Source organism: Salmo salar, chromosome 22, assembly GCF_965601325.2.
Source record: "Salmo salar chromosome 22, fSalSal1, whole genome shotgun sequence".
Classification (NCBI taxonomy): domain Eukaryota; kingdom Metazoa; phylum Chordata; class Actinopteri; order Salmoniformes; family Salmonidae; genus Salmo; species Salmo salar.
The window spans coordinates 11,787,678-11,809,183 of record NC_138312.1 but is presented as its reverse complement, the minus strand read 5'-3'; the positions used below and the strand labels follow the sequence as shown (position 1 = coordinate 11,809,183).

Genomic DNA, 21,506 nt, shown 5'->3' with positions numbered 1-21,506 from the left:
AGAGAAAATACACATTTGAACGAACTAGCAATTGCGCTGGTGTGTAGACACCTGCTCGTTTGAAATGATTGAAATGGAATGGATTTGACATTGTAATTGTAATGGAATTGTACCAGTGGAGGCTGCTGAGGGGAGGACGGCTCTTAATAATGGCTGGAATGGAGTCAATGAAGTGGTATCATCCACATGGAAAATACTTATTTGATGCCATTCCATTGACTCCATTCCAGCCATTATTATGAGCCGTCCTCCCATCAGCAGCCTCCACTGAATTGTACATATTCTCCAAGGATAGGATGTAACACTGGACCAAAAATGTGTACAACTCAAAGCCTACACTTTTGATACACAGGTGATGATTGGTTGAAAGGCGAGTTGGGTTATGCATTGAATTGGTGTTCCTCAGAAAAATAAACAAACAATGCATAATTCACATGACCAGAGCTGGTGTCCTGCCACTCAAGTCATACACACAACATTTTCTATTAATTGTATGCACTGCAAAAGGTAGGTAGGTAGGTAGTGGCAGGTAGCCTAGCGGTTAAGAGCATTGGGACAGTAACCAAAAAGTTGTTGGTTCGAATCCCCAGGCTGACTAGGTGTAAAATCTGTTGATGTACCCTTGAGCAAGGTGCTTAACCCTAATTGCTCCTGTAAGTTGCTCTGCTAAATGGCTAGAACTACAAAGTGTCTGCTAAAATGAGCAGCACATACTGTTGGTTATCTCAGGAGGGCAAAGTACTGTCACCCTCACAGTCAGCAAGGAAGCACCTGAGTGACAGTCCTTTGTTGTGTGACCTGGATACAATACTCATCGGAGGAATGAAGGGGTTGATCCTGTAAATATCCCTCTCTTGCTCAATTGAGACACTTGGACCAGACTTCAGAAATGGTGTTGGAGCTCCAGAGCTCCTTGTGTATGACCTGATTCCATCTAAATTAGTACTATTATCATCTTGTATCTGCCACACGTTGGGCTTTCCCAGATGGATGAGAGAGGAGGAAGTAGCTCTGACTTCAATTCCAAAAGCAAGGAAATGGGGCTGGATGTATGAATAAATCATCTGAAACGTCGGTGTACTTTAGGGGGAAGAAGAGAGGCTGCCTTCAACACGCTGTCTCTTTTTATTAGACAGCTTGATTTCCCACTGTTGTTATTACAGTATTATGCAAATATGTTTGCATTCATTCATGTGCAAAGAGAAGCTCTGTTACCCTTGTTGGGTTCATGTCTTTATGCAGAGTTTCTTGCCCAGCAGCGTAGTGTAATGAGATGTATGTTAAATATGACGACCGGACTTTCTTTTAATGAAGAATGTGAACCCATGGCCTGACCCTGACCTGCAGCTGCCCTCCTGCATGTCCTCACTTCCCCCCCAGCTGTCCGCAGGACTATGCCGCCTGTGGAAACTTATCCAGTGCCAGACCACACAGCACACACTACTGCAGACACATTCAGCAGCAACAACTGTTCTCCATACATTATCCCACTGCAAAGCCAAAGATGCTTTTAGATAGTGTTAATTGACTTTAGTAATAGGAAGTTCATCTTGTCTTCAGTTTCTCGTCAACCACCTGCTTCAAACCCAGTTCCATGTACTCTTCTTTCTGGTATTAAAGGGGTCACTGCATCAGCCACTCCCCATTTGACGAGTTGAGGGTCACACTTAGTCAACAGAGTGCCCAGATATCAGTATGTTGCTTAGTTAGCATTCATTTATGACGCATTGCAGTAGTAGCCTCGGAGTCTTTTTTCAATTGATGTGCTCTGTGCTGAACTGTTGTGTGAGCTAGAACCAGGAGCGATTGTCATCAGTTTATGTTGGAGTGCATGCTCACCCAGTTTACGCTAAATTGGCCCAATGCGCCATCATTGTCTTGCAGTTTCTCCTCATCATCATTGACTGTTCCTGGCATTAAGGGATTAAGCGAATTGATAGGGACTGATCAGATGTTACCTTGTTTTGAAATGAATATGATCTCCACAAGCCACTTTCTAAAATGTAGGAACGTTGGCTCAATGGTTGAAGACAAGCCTGACCCCTTGTGGCTATAATTGGAATAACACAGTTTGACATTGATAACACTATTTTACATTGAACGAGAATTCTAACCATTTCAACCATGAAATGAATCATTTAAACCACAAAGTGGAAAAACACTAGTAATCATTTATAATCATTGCCTTTGAATTTGTGGTTTTCATTGAATTCTCTTCAGTTTTCTCTCTTATATACTTAACAAACTGCTCAGTAGCTGTGTGGTCACACTGTCAAGTTAGCCACAATCTGACCACATAGAGTTGGGGATATGCAATGGCTGCATGGCCGGCTCCACGGGTGGCAAAGCCGAGCATGGAACCCCCAGATGGAATTTGTGCCCCCATAAACTTAACAAATGGTATATGAATTACCTTGCCTGGTTTTGCCAATGTAGCGCTGCTGGGCCTGCCAGTAGAGGCTATATGCCGTGTGTGCTCATTATCTGAGGAGGGTGGGATGTAATCATATAATATTTAGTAGTTAAAATCCAAAAATGCATTCTGATTGGCAGTGGTGTAAAGTACTTAAGTAAAAATACTTTAAAGTACTACTTAAGTAGTTTTCTGGGGTATCTGTACTTTACTTTACTATTTATATTTTTGACAACTTTTACTTCACTACATTCCTGAAGAAAACATTGTACTTTTTACTCCATACATTTTACCTGACACCCAATAGTACTTGTTACATTTTGAATGCTTAGCAGGACAGAAAATGTTCTAATTCACACACTTATCATGAGAACATACGTGGTTATCCCTAATTCCTCTGATCTGGCGGACTCACTAAACACAAATGCTTTGTTTGTAAATTATGTCTGGGTGTTGGAGTGTGACCCTGACTATCCATACATAAAAAAAAACAAGAAAAGAGTTAAATGATTCGTACTTTAAAATGATTTGCACTTTTACTTTTGATACCGAAGTATATTTTAGCAATTTCATTTACTTTTGATACTTAAGTATATTTAAAACAAAATACTTTTAGACTTTTATTCAAGTAGTATTTTACTGGGTGACTTTCACTATACTTGACTCATTTTCTATTAATGTATCTTTACTTTTACTCAAGTATGATAATTGGGTACTTTTTCCATCACTGTTGATTGGGCACCTAGCCATGCAATGTCATAAGGCACCGCTTGCATTACCTTATTTAGGAAGCTCATTTGGTCCCAAGGTGTTTTTTTCTCTAACACAAACTAGGATTCCATCCAATTTGCAACAGATTTTCATGCAAATATTCTAAAATCTGCATAAAACAATATCCACATTTACCCACCAGAGAAGCGTTTCCATCAAACTGATTTATTGTGAATGAAAGTCTGTGCGTGATGACATGGCACATTTAAAAACAACTTTTGCGGTTTCATTTCCATGTACCGAATGAAAAATACAAGTTAAATGGGTTTCCAGCTCATTTTCAACCCTACTGATGGTCTTTGTCACAAAAACTGTTGTGTTATATTATAGCAAAGGTACCTACTGGTCTTGGCACGTGCGCTCTAGCCAACAGCTCACAAACACAGTGCGTTTAGCCAAGCATCGGTCATCATTACACCAGAATAAGATATTTATTGGAAATGGGCATCATGCTCATCACCGTGCACTTTCACCATCCTGTGAATTTCAGCATCATTTATTTATTCTGTTGCCTAATAAACTGTATGCATCCCTGACGAGTCATAGTAGGAGGACCACACAACATGTCATCACGTGACTCCAAGTTTACTTTGATATGATGGTTAATATATCAATATTTGCACATAAAAGCATTTCCACCAACATTTCTCGCATAATTCATTTTTACCAACACAAAACGTTCCCACCTTGTCTAGCGTATTTTGTTTTGTCGACATTTGCAAAGTTTACCGAAAAAATTCTGTTTCCATCAGGCCTGTAATTACATTTTTTTTCCCGACATTGTATAGTTCTGTTGGTTGGGAGTCTCTGACTACCTGAAGGGCCCATCATTGGCTACTTTTTGTATATAAAGTGGTTCTTCTGAGACTCCTCCACTACCTCAGCTCACTTATTAATTGGAGATCCAGCAATTTTCAGTCCCGCTCTCTGGACCGACTTATTCTGGGGGTCCGGTGGGTCTCCACTGAGCTGGGGGAAAAATGCTTTTAGTTTTTATGCCTCCAGCTCAGAGAATAGCCTTCAGGCCACATTGAAGCTGGACTAGCTGGTCTCCGTTGGACAGTTTAGATACATTTTGAAGGAGATAATATGTGATAGTTGTTTGTTTTGATGAATCTTGTGGGTATTTATTGTATTGTGTTGTTATGTTGCTTTATGTTGTATTGAATTGTGTGTTCATGTTCACAGCGCTCCGTTGAGAATGAGACCCTGGCCTCAATGGTGTCTAAAGAAAAGTAAAACATTTAAAAGTAGTGGGAGAACCACACAACTTATCATCGGGTGCCTCCAAGTTTACTTCGGTATGACGGTTATTATATCAATATTTGCGCACTAAAAAAAGTTTACACGCCATTTCTCACATGATACATTTTTTCGACACAAAAAGATACCACATATGTTGAATGAACAAATTGTCTGTTGGCATTTATAAATTGTAACGGCATATCCCGTTTCCATCAGCCCAGACTTTTTTCACGAGTCAGGTAATTCATCCGCATGAAATGTTTGGATGGAAACCTGGTTAGAGAGGGGGAAAGTTCATTTTTGCAGACAGCTACAGCTATAGGCTACCTAGTAGCTACTAGCTTTGTTAAGTTTTGGTAGCGGCGCGCTGAATAATTATAGATAGTCGGCTAAGCTTTGATCAGCATAGATATCTTAACATGGCTGGGCACCGCCAAGAGCAAAAACCACCATGTCGAGAGGGATGCCAAGCTCACTGACCAGCCTGTAGGCTCAATCGCCGAAGTTTAGGAGCCTAGAAGCAAATCTAATACCCACCCATCCCCCATGCCACCTGCTGACCAACAAGATCGAGAACAGCCAGGTCTTAGCACCAGGATCATGAGGGTAACATCACAACAAGCACCTGTACCTCCATTACCCCTGCCACTAGCACCTGAAGGCCTGTTGAATCTAACCAAAACTGAACTAGTGGAAGCAGAGTTTATTGTGGCTCACACGTTCTTGCAAAGTGTAAAGAATCTTTTATAGATTTGCTCATACTGTGGAGCAGATCTGTGCGTGTTGGTAGGCGCAAATAATGTGTAGGCCTACTGCAGTGGATACAAGTGTATGTCGTAGTGGGGCACATATCTTTCTTGTGTTATTCTATAAAACGACGGCTAAATTCCAAATACATTTTGTTTTACATTTGAACAGCAGTAGGACCAATCTACCATGTTTTATTAGGGTTATAAAGCAACACTAGTTTGAGCAAAAGAAAGCTCACAAGCCAGGTTTGGCTGGCAGATGTAAATCTTTATCTGACACTAGTGTCATGACGTGGCCCCTTTTGGGTATAGATTGTGGCTTCCCCCTCTCTCTCTCACTCTCTCCTACACCCAGGTTCTGTTATCTCAGGCCATAAATTCTTGGCGGAGACTTTCTCCCCCTGGTCATGCAGAGAGAAAGACACAGAGAGAACAAAGGATTTCACATGGCCGAACTCCAAAATCCCCAAAATGGGAATATGAAACAAAATGTCCACTTGTGAGAAGGTGGGAATGGTCGGTGGACACTTATGGGATGGGTATGACGAGTGTGTTTCATTTGGTGACCTCAGAGAGGACAGGAAACACACATAACTATATCTCTGAATGTGTACATTTCTCAATTATGGGGTTTGCATCTTATTCTTGTATAAAACGAATGAGTAAAGATGAAACTATTTGTGAAATGATGTAATGTGATGTTAAACTTTTAATGTGAAAGAATTGTATTCCCTTCAAAGTTTAACTAAGTCATTGGCCCGCCCCCGTGAGCACAGACATGATCAGGCATCATAGAACCGCCTTTTCTGCTGTTACGAATAAAACCCCCTCCTGAGGAAATCCTCTTGAGACCACGCGTACATCGGTGTAAACTGAGGGGGCACAGGTTTGAGTTTAGACTAAGCAAACACACAGCGTGAGCTGTGATTGGGAATAGTTAATAGATACTAATTACTAGTCTGCAGCTAGAAATGTCAACCTGGGATGCGAATACCGACAACCGCCTAAACATTTATTCTCTGAGAACATTTCTGAATGGTACTCTGAAGTATCCGTTCTAACCATGAAAGACTTTGATCTTCAGGGAAACAGAGAGAGAGAGAGAAAGAGAAGCGGATGAACTGAATCTCCAGCAAACGGACCGGTTTCCAACAGGAAAGATCACGACACATGGGCGTAAATATATATTGATTGCAATTATTCCCGAATGAGTAAGCCTTCATGTGCAAAGGATTAGCATTTCAATTAATATTATTATCAACTGTGGGTAGTGACCCCTTTTGTCTTTCCAGCTCTTGCTCAGCCCACACCCACTTCCCTTTGTCCACCAAGCCGTCATATCGGCTTAGCCCACTAGGGAATCTTCCCTATCCTTGTTAGTAACATATATCTACTGTTTTTTTGTTTATGCATTTCTGCGATTATTTAGTTAGTTAGTAAATAAATGATTAAGCCAATTGGTGTATTGATGATTCATATTAAAGGCTCGGTTCGTGCAGATAACCAACAATTTACAATCGCTTGGAATGAGACTGACGTGAGGTAAAGAATAATTCATTAATAGAAGACTAATTGATCAGATATTAAAATATCTGAAGAGTTATATTCAGAAAATTATAACTTTGTAATCTGAAGATTTTCCATGGTGCCCTGACTTCCTAGTTAATTGCATTTACATGATTAGTTTAATCACTTAATAATAATTACAGAGAATTGATTTTCTAAAATAACAGTCTTCACTTTTAATGACGCCAAAGACACGACACTAGTTTATAGTCATTATGACACAAGCCAGGTTTGGGTGGCAGATGTAAATCTTTATCTGACACTAGTTTATAGTCATTAAGACACAATACAAGTCACATGATAAACATCATCGAACAGAGAATACGGAGCAGACAGAAAAGCCCAATTAAAAAAGAACCAAACCTAAGGATGCGAAAGGTAAGAAACAAACTACAACACTTTTTGACAAGTGATCTTTTCTATTACTTCTCAAATGGATAAATGCGTCCATGAGCCTTCCAACATAACACAGTAATAAGACCACATCAGTGTTTACTGTAGAGGTTAGCATTGTCTGATGACTTCGCTAAGCATGAAACAGTAGAAAGAATGAGTAATAGGCCTACTGTTCAATTCACATTACTAGGGGGAAGAGAAAAACTATAGGCCCTAGTCCAGGCCATACAGTATACTATACAGTGCCTTCAGAAAGTATTCATACCCCTTGACTTATTCCACATTTTGTTGTGTTACAGCCTGAATTTAAAATAGATTCAATTTAGATGTGTTTGTCAATGGCCTACATACAATATCCCATAATGTCAAAGTGGAATATATATATATATATTTTAATATTTACAAATTAATTAAAATTGAAAAGCTGAACTGTCTTCAGTCAATAAGTATTCAACCCCTTTGTTATGCAAGCTTAAATAAGTTCAGCAGTAAACATGTGCTTGTCAAGTCAAGTAATAAGTTCCATGGACTCACTCTGTGTTTAACATGATTTTTGAATGACTACCTCATCTCTCATCCCCACACATACAGATAATTGTAAGATCCCTCAGTCGAGCAGTGAATTTCAAACACAGATTCAACCATAAAGACCAGGGAGGTTTTCCAATGCCTCACAAAGAAGGGCACATATTGGTAGATGGGTAAAAATATAAAAAGCAGCCATTTAGTATCCCTTTAAGCATGGTGAAGTTATTAATCAGACTGTGGATGGTGTATCAATACACCCAGTCACTACAAAGATACAGGTGTCCTTCCTAACTCAGTTGCTGGAGAGGAAGGAAACCACTTAGGGGTTTCACCATGATACCAATGGTGACTTTAAAACAGTTACATAGTATAATGGCTGTGATAGAAGAAAACAGGATGGAGCAACAACATTTCTGTTACTCCACAAAACTAGCCTAATTGACAGAGTGAAAAGAAGGAAGCCTGTACAGACTACAAACATTCCAAAACATGCATCCTGTTTGCAAACAAGACACTAAAGTAATACTGCAAAGTGTTGTATTAAATACTTTGTCATAAATACAAAATGTTATGTTTGGGGCAAATCCAATACAACACATTACTGAGAACCACTCTCAATATTTTCAAGCATAGTGGTGGCTGCATCATGTTATGGGTATGCTTGATATTGTTAAGGACTGTGGAGTTTTTCAGGATAAAAAAGAAACACAGGCAAAATCCTAGTGGAAAACCTGGTTCAGTCTGCTTTCCACCAGACACTGGGAGATGAATTCACCTGCTATTGTTTGAGGAGAGTGCACAGTTATGAACTTGAAAATGTATCAATAAACCAATTAGGCACATTTGTGCAGACTTGACACAACATTTTGAACAGAAATGAAATGGTTCATTGGATCAGTCTAAAACTTTGCACATACACTGCTGCCATTTAGTGGCCAAAATCTAAATTGAGCCTAAACTGGAATAATACATTGTGACCTTTCTTTTGCATTTCAAAGATGACAGAGAAAAAAAACAAAAAAAACGCATGTTTTTTTCTTTGTATTATCTTTAAGCAGATCTAATGAGTTATATTCTCCTGCATTCATTTCACATTTCCACAAACTTCGAAGTGTTTCCTTTCAAATGGTACAGTATCAAGAATATGCATATCCTTGCTTCAGGTCCTGAGCTACAGGCAGTTAGATTTGGGTATGTCATTTTAAACAAAAATTGAAAAAAAGGGTCCATCCTTAAGAGGTTTTAAATCTGCTTGAAAATCTATGACAAGACTTGAAAATGTCTGTCTAGCAATGATGAACAACCAATTTGACAGAGCTTGAATAATGTTGATTAGAATAATGGTCAAATGTTGCATGATCCAGGTTTGGAAAACTCTTAACCAGAAAGACTCACAGCTGTATCACTGACAAAGGTACATCTACAAAGTATTGACTCAGGGGTGTGAATGCATATGTAAATTAGATATTTTTGTTTTCTTTCTATTCCATTTTCGATACATTATTTTGTCATTATGGAGGACTGTGTGTAGATGGGTGAGATGTTTTATTTATTTTATTCATTTTGAATTCTGTCTGTAATACAACAACATGTGGAATAATTCAAGGGGTATAAATACTTTCTGAAGGCACTGTATACTCCAGGCCATAGACTATAATGTGAACCCTTGAGTTTGAACCCTGGTCAGCTTACAGTATATATATATATATATATATACAGGCAGCATTCTTTATTAAAGGGTATGGTAAATGTGACAAGGCCTTAACCTGCATGGAGACAAAATGAGCATTGTTGAGACTCCACCTTCAAATACACTGAGTATACAAAATATTAGGAACAATTTCCATGACATAGACTGACCAGGTGAATCCAGTTAATGTAACATGTAGAGGAGGCCTGTTCACATCATAGTAGGGCACTAACCAGGTTTCAATCCAACATTTTCATGTGAGTAAAGTACAAAATGTCACGACAGGCCTGATGGAAACAGAACATTTGTCGGTAAACTTTCCAAATGTCGACAAAACGAAATACGCGAGACAAGGTGGGATCTTTTTGTGTTGGTAAAATTAATAATGCGAGAAAAGGCGGTGGAATCTCGTTTATGCGTAAATATTGATATATTAACCATCATATCGAAGTAAACTTGGAGTCACTTCAATCAGTATAGATGAAGGGGGGGAGGACAGGTTAAAGAATGATTTTTAAGCCTTGAGACAATTGAGACATGGATTGTGTATGTCTGCCATTCAGAGGGTGAATAGGACAAGACAAAGGATTTAAGTGCCTTTGAATGGGGTAGGTGCCAGGCGCACCGGTTTAAATGTGTCAAGAACTGCAATGCTGCTGGGTTTTTAACACTTAAGTTACCTTGTGTATCAAGAATGGCCCACTACCCAAAGGACATCCAGCCAACTTGACACAACTGTGGGAAGCATTGGAGTCAACATGGGCCTGCATCCCTGTGGAACGCTTTCGACACCTTGTAGAGTCCACTCCCTGACGAATTGAGTCTGTTCTGAGGACAAAAGGGGGTGCAACTCAATATTAGGTAGGTGTTCCTAATGTTTTGTACGCTCTGTGTGTATATAGGGTTAGTATGCTATTGATATGATTTTAACTCATCTTTCTCGTGACATGGTCAACAACAAGTTAACTATCTCTTTTTAATAATTACACCATGGACTAGTTGGGGATAGTATAACTGAATGTCCTAACCTCTGTTTAATACATGAATGAGAACACAAAAGTCAATACAAAAACATACTGATTCCTCAAATGCAACATGGTATTTTCATTTTCATTATTCAAAAACCTACAGAGTGAAATAATAATTTTACACGTAAAGAACAAAACAAAAGGCTTGTTTATCTGTTCTAATTTTACTGCAGTTGTCACAAGCTATTCCAAACACCAGGCACCTACAGCATGGACCTCCAATGGACACAGTTAATGTAACATGTAGAGGAGGACTGTTCACATCATAGTAGGGCACTAACCAGGTTTCCATCCAACCTTTTTCTGCAAATAAAGTACATGTCGGATAACATTTTTGAGTAAACTTTCTAAATGTCGACAAAACAAAATATGCTAGACAAGGTGGGATCTTTTTGTGTCGGTAAAATTAAGAATGCGAGAATTGTCAGTGGAAACGCTTTTATGCGCAAATATTGATATAATAACCATCGTATCGAAGTAAACTTGGAGTCATGCTTGTGGTCCTAACACTATGACTTATGATGAACTTCACAGGGTGGTGAAAGCGCAAGGTGATGAGCTTGATGCTCCTTTCCAGTAAATATCGAGGGTCTTATTCTGGTGACATGATGATCAATGATTGACTGCTGTTTGACAACAAATAATATTCTCGCTCTTATCCATAATAATCTCATCATGTAATCTAATTTACCTGCACTAACAAAACTAATCGGTAGAGTGCAAAATGCGATGGAAACACATTGGACGTCAGATTTTTTATTCGGTACATGACTTTGTGTGTGCACTACGTCATCACGCCCTGATTTTTATCCGCAACAAGTCCATTTGGTGGAAACACACCACTGGTGGGGAAATGCGAATATTCAAAAATCTGCATCAAGAAAATATGCGCATGAAACTCTGTCGCCAATTAGATGGAAACCTAGCTAATGACATCCATGGTTGCATTGGACCATGGTGATTATACTGTCTTCCACTGAGCTGAAAAAACAACGACTAAACTGATATTCTAAAGTCTTAAAAATGCGGACATTCTGGGAGAGAGAGAAAGAGAGAGACATAGAGATAGAGAGAGAGCATGGGAGAAAGTGAGAGAGCAAGGGAGAGACAGAGACCGAGTTGGGTAGAGCAACAGCAATGGTACTGTAGTGTGTCTGATAAATATTCTAGCAAAACAATTGTTAGCCCATAAAATATTTGTCCGAGTAGTCATTTATGTTACTTTGATTTTAAAGGGCGTTTGCACTTCCTGATTTGGCCTTGTTTTAGATTTGGTTCATTAAGAAATGCTAGCGGCCATGACTGAATTCAAACGTGAGTTGGTTTCGGGGTGTGGTTTGTTGTGGGTGTCGCTTGTGTGTGTTTGCAGGTGGGAAGAGTTAGACAAATCATTTAGGTAATTAGCTTCAGCAGACTAGTGTGCGACTGTGGCAAAGTTGGTTTGACTTTGGATAGCCTATCTCTGGGGATAGTTAGGGACCGTCAATGAAATACACAATATAAATGGGACAATATTTTCATGTTGCCCATTTTTTAGTTCACTCATTAAATGTTTTCAAGATTTGTATATGAATTTCTACAATTTCTAATTGGTTTGAGGTTTTTAATTTATTGAAGTTTGGAGCTATTCACATTTAAAATATTGTGGTCCCTAACTAGCCACATAGGGATATCGAATGTCAAACAAAACTGACCATGGGCATTACCAAACCCAAGGAAAACTGTTAGAACATAATTTTTTTTTCCTGACATCTCACAAATCTGGATGAGACTAAATTTATGACCCAAATTATCCTATTCACATTTTGTAGTCAATTTTGACAGTAGAATAAATGTGTCTGACTCATATCAATCCCATTATAGGCCATTTTCAAAACGAGAAATTGCTTTTTAGGGGCAGTCGCTCTTTAAGGGCATTGTGGACTGATGGAAAATCTAATCAGGTTAAAAACCCACTAAAATATTAACATTTCATAAAAGTATCATCACACACGTACATACACAAACAAAAAAATCTCCACAATCATATTAACCGACACACCTCGTCCACTGGAGAAGTGAAAAAACTCCAAAACTGTATCAATCAAGGTGAAACTAGATACGACAAACAGAAAACGCAAAGAAGACCAACCAAACTCAAGTTAAAACATTGATAGTTGTCTTCATCCTCCTTTGAACCTTGTAAGTGTAAGAAGAATATCTTTTACACATTTAGGGTTGAGCTGTAGCCAGATCAAGAAAATAAAGAGTAGGTGCGAAGTGCACAAAGACACAGTGACTTCCTTTGTCCTGTCGATTCCCGCAATTCAAACGTACTGGCCCGTTTTTGGGAAATGCACACACAGTAGCCTACCATCAGCTGACTTGCATTTCAGCATTTCTCTCAGTATACAGTAGCCTATCCCCTGGCTGCTCAAAAGGCCAAGTACATTCCTTGGAAAACGGGAGTTCCCTCCCATTTCTCTACCTCTAAACAGGCGACAGGGTCCTTCAAGGCAGAGTTCAAGTGAAAGTCCCCTTCACCTCTCCTCCTGCCCAGTCAGTCTGTCGATTGGGTTAGTCACACAGTCACAGAGCGGATACTTTGATGACATTGGAGCTGGCGGTGGTGTTGATGCTGGGGGCCTGTGGGCCGGTGGGGGGTGGGGGGGGTCTGCGCTGGGGGGGTCCGTGGAGACCGCCCCTGTCAGTGGTGTCGGAGGGGGCCGTGGGGATGCTAATGATCGCCGTGGTGATCTGACTGCCCTTGCAGTTGATCAGGCCCACCTCGTCTGTCTTCATGTTGAGACTGGAGCGACTGAGAGAAAGAGAGAGTGAGAAAGAAGAATGAGAGCGTAATGAGATAGAGACAGACACAGACAGACAGACAGAGGGAGGGAGAGGGTGGGAAACTACTGTAAAAGTGCAGTCATTTTACAAACGGCCCAACAACTTGTTATAACAAAAGCGATAGATACGATCCTACAGTGCCCTCTAGTGTTTTCTATGGGGACTGCATGTGTGCGTTGCCCTAAGACACTGATCTAAGATCAGTTTAGTTAATTAATGGTAAGGGATCTCCTTCATAAGTTTATTGTAGATCTGTGCCTAAGAAGAGTCAACTTCAACCATGTGCCTGGCTGCCTGCGGTCTCTAACCTGGTGGTATGGGGCAGCTTATCCCCACACTGGATGTGCAGGGCGCTGAGCTCCTGTAGTGCGCCCTGCTGATGGCTGGGCTGGGCGGGCAGGCTGGAGTTGGGTAGGGGGGAGTTCATCTTCCCCCGGCGAGTACAGCAGGTGCCTATGGGTCCGTCCTGGCTGGAGAAGGAGGGGCTGCGGGAGGTGTAGCTCTGGATCGTGGTCTCCAGGCAATTCTGCTCATACAGCTGCTCATCCACAAACTCATGGGCCTGCGAAGGAGGAGAGGGATCAAAAGACAGCTGCTGCCGGGTTGATTATATATTCACACTATATAAGTGAATATATAAGATTTATATAGTGATATAATAGTTGTTATCACTATATAAAATCAGACCTCAGAGGATGTGTGCCATGCTGGGTAACAGGTCAACCAGTGTTTCCCCTAGGATTGTTTTCAGCAGCGGTGGTAAAGTTAGCATTGGTGGGGTGCTCCGGGGGCATCCTTTTGCTGGGGGGAGAGAACATTTTACGGTTTTAAAGCTAGTTTCCTGCAATTTTACACATTTTGCCATGGGGCTGAGAAACAAAAATCTGTTTTAAATAAAATGTTCTGCAATTATACACAGTTTGCCGTGTGCTTATGCCGTGTGCTTATGCTATCTGAGTGACTCAAACATTATAACAAAATCTATGGCCCCCAAGCCATGAGATTTTGGACATTTTACATTCTCCCTGCTGTAGAGTTTTTATTTTGGGGATTATTCTCAAAGATGATCTTATTTAAAATTATATAGGTTTCATTATCTTTTCTACATACTCTATATTTGGTTTTAGTCATCCTAAAAACTATTTTCAAGGGGGGGGGGGGTGCTGCTGCTTTAGTACCTGGATCCCACCAACAGAACCAGGTTACCAAGAGCTCAACTCCTACAACGCTCTCTTTAGAACTACTAAAGGAAAGTGCTTATTTCCAGCATGTGAGTGTGACTCCAATTGTTGGCCAGTACCTACTATAACTGAATGTTTTATATCCCCCACGACTAGACACTGGGGACACGCCCGACACAGCTCTGAGAGGCTACACCAAACACTAACACGCAGCCGGTCCGGTCCGGTGCGTAGCAAGGAACAGCCGGCGCCTTCCACTGACAACAGACCCAGCCAACACCCGCCCCCCTGCACTTCTCTCTCACTCTTCACATTCAAAGAGACAGACAACATCACAGTTGTGCGAGGCGCTGGTAGGGGCGTCCGCGGCCATGGAGGGAGCATCTAAGTCCCCGGCAGCGGCGGGAAATGTTTGTTCCCTTGGACTGTTGGCATTCAGCAGTGAAAATCCCTTTGAATCTGATGGGGACTCGCGTGCTATTAAGTGTATAATCTGCGACATGTTCAAAGCTGTCACGGGGAAAGGTCCATTTGTGAAAAATGTATTGAACTTGATGCAGCTAAAGAAAGGATTATTACTCTTCATGATTAAATAACACATTTGACCAAGCGCCTTGAACTGAATAAGGATTCCATGATACTATCAGCATCTTCAAATGCTTCCTATCAAAACATCCAAGAAGATCATAATGGGACCTTCCTGGACTATGATCAATTTCCGTCACTGCACCCCTCTACAAGCTTGAACCAGAAAATGGCTGCTCATTGTTCGACTCCAGGTGAGTGTAAATGGATTCGTGTCGGAAGCAGAAAGTAGAAAGTAGCCTTCCCCGTAGCTCAGTTGGTAGAGCATGATGTTTGCAACGCCAGGGTTGTGGGTTCGATTCCCACGGGGGGCCAAGTACAAAAAGAAGAAAAAAAAAATTGTATGAAATGAAAATGAAATGTATGCATTCACTACTGTAAGTCGCTCTGGATAAGAGCGTCTGCTAAATGACTAAAATGTAAATGTAGAAGAATTGTTCTCGGCGCACCTGCCTTCTTCCCCTGCATCTGGACTTAAGACTTCCAAATCGCTTTGAGCCCCTGTACCAGCTATCTTCTGCCGGGGGCTTGAGGGTGTTCCCTCCATGGCTGTGGATGCCCCTCCAGCTACCTCTCCCTGTCCTAGTCAATCAACTGCCTGGGCACAGAATGGACCACCGTGGTCCCCCTCCACTGAGTTGTGCTCTCTGGATCAGAGCTCTGTCCCTTTGGCTGTTGTGGCCTGCATGCAGCCGGCGTCTCAGCATCCCGCTTCTCAGGTGCGTAATGTGGCTCTGGCCTCGCAATCAACTTCGAGACACGTCAGAGGCCGGATCATTCCAGCTATTGTGATAGGGAGTTCAATGGTGAGGCATAGATCTGTACCTGGGGCAAAGACTTCGTGTTTTACTGAGGCATAAGTTCAGGATATCACCAGGTTGCTTCCCAAGGCTGTGTGTCAGTCACCGGGGGGGGGGGGGGTGATACTGTCATGGTTGATGTGGGGGTCAAATGACATTATGAAGGGCAGCTCAGAACAGCTGAAGATGGATTTAAAAGAACTTATTGGGTCACTACATTTTTACATTTTAGTCATTTAGCAGACGCTCCTATCCAGAGCGACTTACAGTAGTGAATGCATTTCATACATTATTTTTTATTTTTTTTTGTACTGGCCCCCCGTGGGAATCGAACCCACAACCCTGGCATTGCACACACCATGCGCTACCAACTGAGCCACAGGGAAGACACTACTTGACACCAACAAATATCTGGCCCTCTGCCCTCCCTAAATCGTGGCATTGAATGGTTCAGTAGACTTTTAGCCCTCCATAACTGTTTACGAGACTATTGCAGCTCTGTGAGTGTAACATTTATTGGCAATTTTAAAACCTTCTGGAAACAAAGCTTGTATTATAAGGAGGATAGACCCCCTGCTATATAAAGAGTTACCTGTCTAACAGAACACAGAGAGTGTTCTTTAATGGAAGCCTCTCCAACAAAATCCAGGTAGAATCAGGAATTCCCCAGGGAAGCTTTCAAGGCCCTTACTTTTTTCAATCTCTACTAACGACATGCCACTGGCTTTGAGTAAATGTATGCGGATGACTCAACCCTATACACATCAGCTACCACAGTGACTGAAATGACTGCAACACTTAACAAAGAGCTGCAATTCATTTCAGAATGGGTGGCAAGGAATAACTTAGTCCTAAATATTTCAAAAACTAAAAGCATTGCATTTGGGACAAATCATTCACTAAACCCTAAACCTCAATTAAATATTGTAATGAATAAGGTGGTAATTGAGTAAGTTGATGAGATTGTAAACTGTCTACTATTGATACAACAGTAGCTAGGATGGGGTAGAATTATGTCCATAATAAAGTGCTGCTCTGCATTCTTAACAGCACTATCAACATAGCAATTCTTACAGGCCCTAGTTTTGTCGCACCTACTGTTCAGTTGTGTGGTCAGCTGCCACAAAGAGGGACTTAGGAAAATTGCAATTGGCTCAGAACAGGGCAGCACGGCTGGCCCTTGGATGTACACAGAGAGCTAGCATTAATAATATGAATATGAATCTCTCCTGGCTCAAAGTGGAGGAGAGATTGACTTCATCACTACTTGTATTTGTGAGAGGTATTGACATGTTGAATGCACCGAGCTGTCTGTTTGAACTTTTGGCACAAAGCTCGGACACCCATGCATACCCTACAAGACATGCCACCAGAGGTCTCTTCACAGTCCGCAAGTCCAGAACAGACTATGGGAGGCGCACAGTACTACATAGAGCCATGACTACATGGAACTTTATTCCACATCAAGTAACTCATGCAAGCAGTAAAATTTGATTTAAAAAACATAAAAATACACCTTATGGAACGGCGGGGACTGTGAGGTCTGAGGGCACACAATATGTTGTGAAATCTGTTGTGAATGTTTTGTAATGTTTTAAAAAATGTATAAATGCCTTAATTTTGCTGGACCCCAGGAAGAGTAGGTGAATGGGGATTCATAATAAATACAAATACGAACATGTCTCCGTTATTAGAATTGTAAAAAATAAAGAAATGTTTTGTACAGAGGAACCCTAATTTTCTAGTCATTGAGTATGGTTACAGTATGGTTTTATAGTCATCGAGTATGGTATTCTATTTATTGAGTATGGTAGAGTATGGTTAGAGTATGGTTTTCTATTTGGTGAGTATGGTAGAACATGGTTTTCTATTTATTGAGCATGGCAGAGTATGGTCAGAGTATGGTTTCGATTTGGTGAGTATGATAGAGTATGATTTTCTATTTATTGAGCATGGCAGAGTATGGTCAGAGTATGGTTTCTATTTGGCGAGTATGGTAGAGTATGGTTAGAGTATGGGTTTCTATTTATTGAGTATGATTTTCTATTTACTGAGTATGGTCAGAGTATGGTTTTCTATTTATTGAGTATGGTAGAGTATGGTTTTCTAGTCATACAGATGTAGGCTCTTAATTTAAGACAGTTTGCTACCGTTGGAAAATAATCCCGCAGCAACAGGAAATGTGAATTATTATGTGGATTATAATTAATGGACATTTTCGTAGGGGTTGATACATTTTTCCTAAAATAAAATCAAGTTTCGAAGTGGAAATTACAAACTTCAGAGGCCTTTTTAAACCTCAAGTTAAAAAGTTGTACATTTCCAGCATCGCAGGACAGTTCTCCTGCAACAGAGCGATCAAATGAAGATCCTACATCTGTAGAGTATGGTTGGACTAGAGACTCACAGTGGTCTTCTCCAGGCAGTGCAATAGGTGGTGGTGTTGGCTCTCTAATAACGACATGCTCTTGTTGAGCTGCTGTTCCTCTTCCTCTGACCCCTTAGTGGACAAACAGAAAACACACAGAAACACAGAGAAAAAAAGCATACAACGCAAACAAACATTGTTAATATTTGAGCTCCAGCTATTTTGTTTCATTATCAACATGGCTACCAAACAAACAGTTAAGATTGTATGTGCCACTAATGTTTGTCTTTTCTGACAGAATCAAGCGCCTAGAGAATGCTGCATGTGTAGAATTTCATTGTAACGTGATAGCTGATTTAAATACCTCGTGGATATTGTTTTGCTTGTAAGGTTGTTGCTTCAGAGAGTTGAAAAAGAGAGAATAGACAGACAGAAAGAAAGAAACAAAAAGGCAGAAAGTGCTTTACTCATCTGGATAATTCTTTACATTTCTTTCGTGAATGACTCATCCTAGTCTCACAAAAACTATTGGACTTGACTCAATTTCAAATGAACCAAAAAAAATGGATCTATCAGTTAAACATTTTTAACTGCTTTCAATAACAATCATGGCAACACACATTTTAAAAACAATATGCTGACACACCTCCTGTTTGCAACAAATGCTGCTAGGCACAACATTGGACACCATCTGGAAATACTTGAGTCTCCATCAACAGAGATCTGTTCCATTTACTATCATTCAAACTACACACACAGCTAGTCCAATGGTGGACAGTAACACAGCGTGACCAAAAGTATGTGGACACCTGCTCGTCGAACATCTCATTCCAAAATCAAGGCTAATAGTATGGAGTTGGTCCCCCCTTTGCTGCTATAACAGCTTCCACTCTTCTGGGAAGGCTTTCCACTAGATGTTGGAACATTGCTGCGGGGTCTTGCTTCCATTCAGCCACAAGAGCATTAGTGAGGTTGGGCACTGATGTTGGGTGATTAGGCCTGCCTTGCAGTCTGCGTTCAAATTTATTCCAAAGGTGTTCGATGGGGTTGAGGTTAGGGCTTGGTGCAGGCCGGTCAAGTTCTTCCACAGAGATCTCGACAAACCATTTCTGTATGGACCTCGCTTTGTGCACGGAGTCATTGTCATGCTGGAACAGGAAAGGGCCTTCCCCAAACTGCTGTTACAAAGTTGGAAGCACAGAATCATCTAGAATGTCATTGTATGCTGCTGTGATAAGATTTCCCTTCACTGGAACTAAGAGGCCTAGCCCGGACCATGAAAAACAGCCCCAGACCATTATTCCTCCTCCAACAAACTTTACAGTTGGCACTATGCATTCAGGCAGGTAGCGTTCTCCTGGCATACGCTAAACCCAGATTAATCCGTTGGACAGCCAGATGGTGAAGTGTGATTCATCACTTCAGAGAACACGTTTCCATTGCTCCAGAGTCCAATGGCGGAGAGCTTTACCCCACGCCAGCCGATGCTTGGCATTGCACATGGTGATCTTAGGCTTCTATGCAGCTGCTCGGCCATGGAAACCCATTTCATGAAGCTCCTGACGAACAGTTATTGTGCTGACGTTGCTTCCAGAAGCAGTTTGGAACTCGGTAGTGATTGTTGCAACTGAAGACAGACAATGTTTACCCGCTACGCGCTTCAGCAGTCACGTTCTGTGAGCTTGTGTAGCCTACCACTTCACAGCTGAGCCGTTGTTGCTCCTAGACGTTTCTACTTCACAATAACAGCACTTACAGTTGACCGGGGCAGGTCTAGTAGGACAGAAATTTGAGGAACTTACTTGTTGGAAAGGTGGCATCCTATGACGGGGCCACATTGAAATTCACTGAGCTCTTCAGTAAGGCCATTATACTGCCAATGTTTGTCTATAGAGATTGCATGGCTGTGTGCTCGGTTTTATACACCTGTCAGCAACGGGTGAGGCTGAAATCGCCGAATCCGCTAATTTGAAGGGGTGTCCACATACCTTTGTATTTTTAATGTACTTTTGTCTGTTGATGTGTGGAGTAGTAGCAAACATATGACCAAGAAGACTTAACGGAGCTTGTCATCTGACTGAGAATAACTATATCGAGAGAAACTCTTCCAAACTCCGTAGAGGACAGAGTTAGAGTTACACTGCAAAAAAAGCCTTAACCAATTGCTTAATAGGCATTACTCTGTGAGTTTAGTGGACTTCAAAAGGACAAGAATTTGAGCTAACGGGTTAAAGTTTGTTTACTCAACAAACTTTTCTCAAAGTGAGCTGATTTTAAAGAAGCTTGTTGAGTAACATTACATATTCATTATAATGCTTATGCTCTGGTGCAGGTTGATTTTTCAGAATTGTTTGTTTCAATACCTGTGTTTTCGCATATACTTTGATTGGTTGATCAATTTTATTCTACGCAAACATAAATAACATACTTAAAAATATTTTTTACTAATCCAATCTGTTAGTAGCTGGACTTATTGCACCTGTTACTGAGATGGCTGTTCAAGTTTATATGATTTAGGTAGTCTCAATAATCAATCTTCCCTGGCAATCATTCTGAATGCAGGTTGCGGGTGATTAAAAGTTCCAATTGTTGGATATCCTCACTCTGGCTGGATTCCAATTGGAATTACACATCACTTTGCAAGGCAGAAATTGTGACTTGCAGGCTTGATGTGGCCTGTAAACCAGAAGTTTCAGACCACTGTGTTAGGGTGTAATTAGGCCCTCAAAGAAAGGTTTTATGATACAGTTGAAGTCGGAAGTTTATGATACAGTTGAAGTCGGAAGTTTATATAGACTTAGGTTGGAGTCATTAAAACTTGTTTTTCAACCACCCCACACATTTCTTTTTAACAAACTATAGTTTTGGCAAGTCGGTTAGGACATCTACTTTGTGCATGAAACAAGTCATTTTTCCAACAATTGTTTACAGAAAGATTATTTCACTTATAATTTACTGTATCACAATTCCAGTGGGTCAGAAGTTTACATACACTAAATTGACTGTGCCTTTAAACAGCTTGGACAATTCCAGAAAATTATGTCATGGCTTTAGAAGCTTCTGATAGGCTAATTGACATAATTTGAGACAATTGGAGGTGTACCTGTGGATGTATTTCAAGGCCTACCTTCAAACTCAGTGCCTCTTTGCTTGACATCATGGGGAAATCAAAAGAAATCAGCCAAGACCTCAGAAAAAAATTTGAAGACCTCCACAAGTCTGGTTCATCCTTGGGAGCAATTTCCAAATGCCTGAAGGTACCACATTCATCTGTACAAACAATAGCACGCAAGTATAAACACCATGGGACCACACAGCCGTCATACCGCTCAGGGAGGAGACATGTTCTGTCTCCTA

At 40.8% G+C, this 21,506-nt stretch overlaps 1 protein-coding gene across 1 annotated transcript in view; it reads right to left on the bottom strand.

The window, feature by feature from the left end:
- Nucleotides 1–6,822: 6,822 nt before the first annotated feature.
- Nucleotides 6,823–21,506, bottom strand: part of LOC106582742 (A-type voltage-gated potassium channel KCND3) — a 114,201-nt gene continuing 99,517 nt past the window's right edge. Inside the window, exons 4-6 of the mRNA XM_082967365.1 lie at nucleotides 18,189–18,281; nucleotides 13,524–13,777; nucleotides 6,823–13,183 (exon numbers count right to left, since the gene is read on the bottom strand). Coding sequence (XP_082823491.1) covers nucleotides 12,955–13,183; nucleotides 13,524–13,777; nucleotides 18,189–18,281 — 576 coding nt within the window. The 3' untranslated portion in view covers nucleotides 6,823–12,954. The remainder of the gene's footprint in view (nucleotides 13,184–13,523; nucleotides 13,778–18,188; nucleotides 18,282–21,506) is intronic.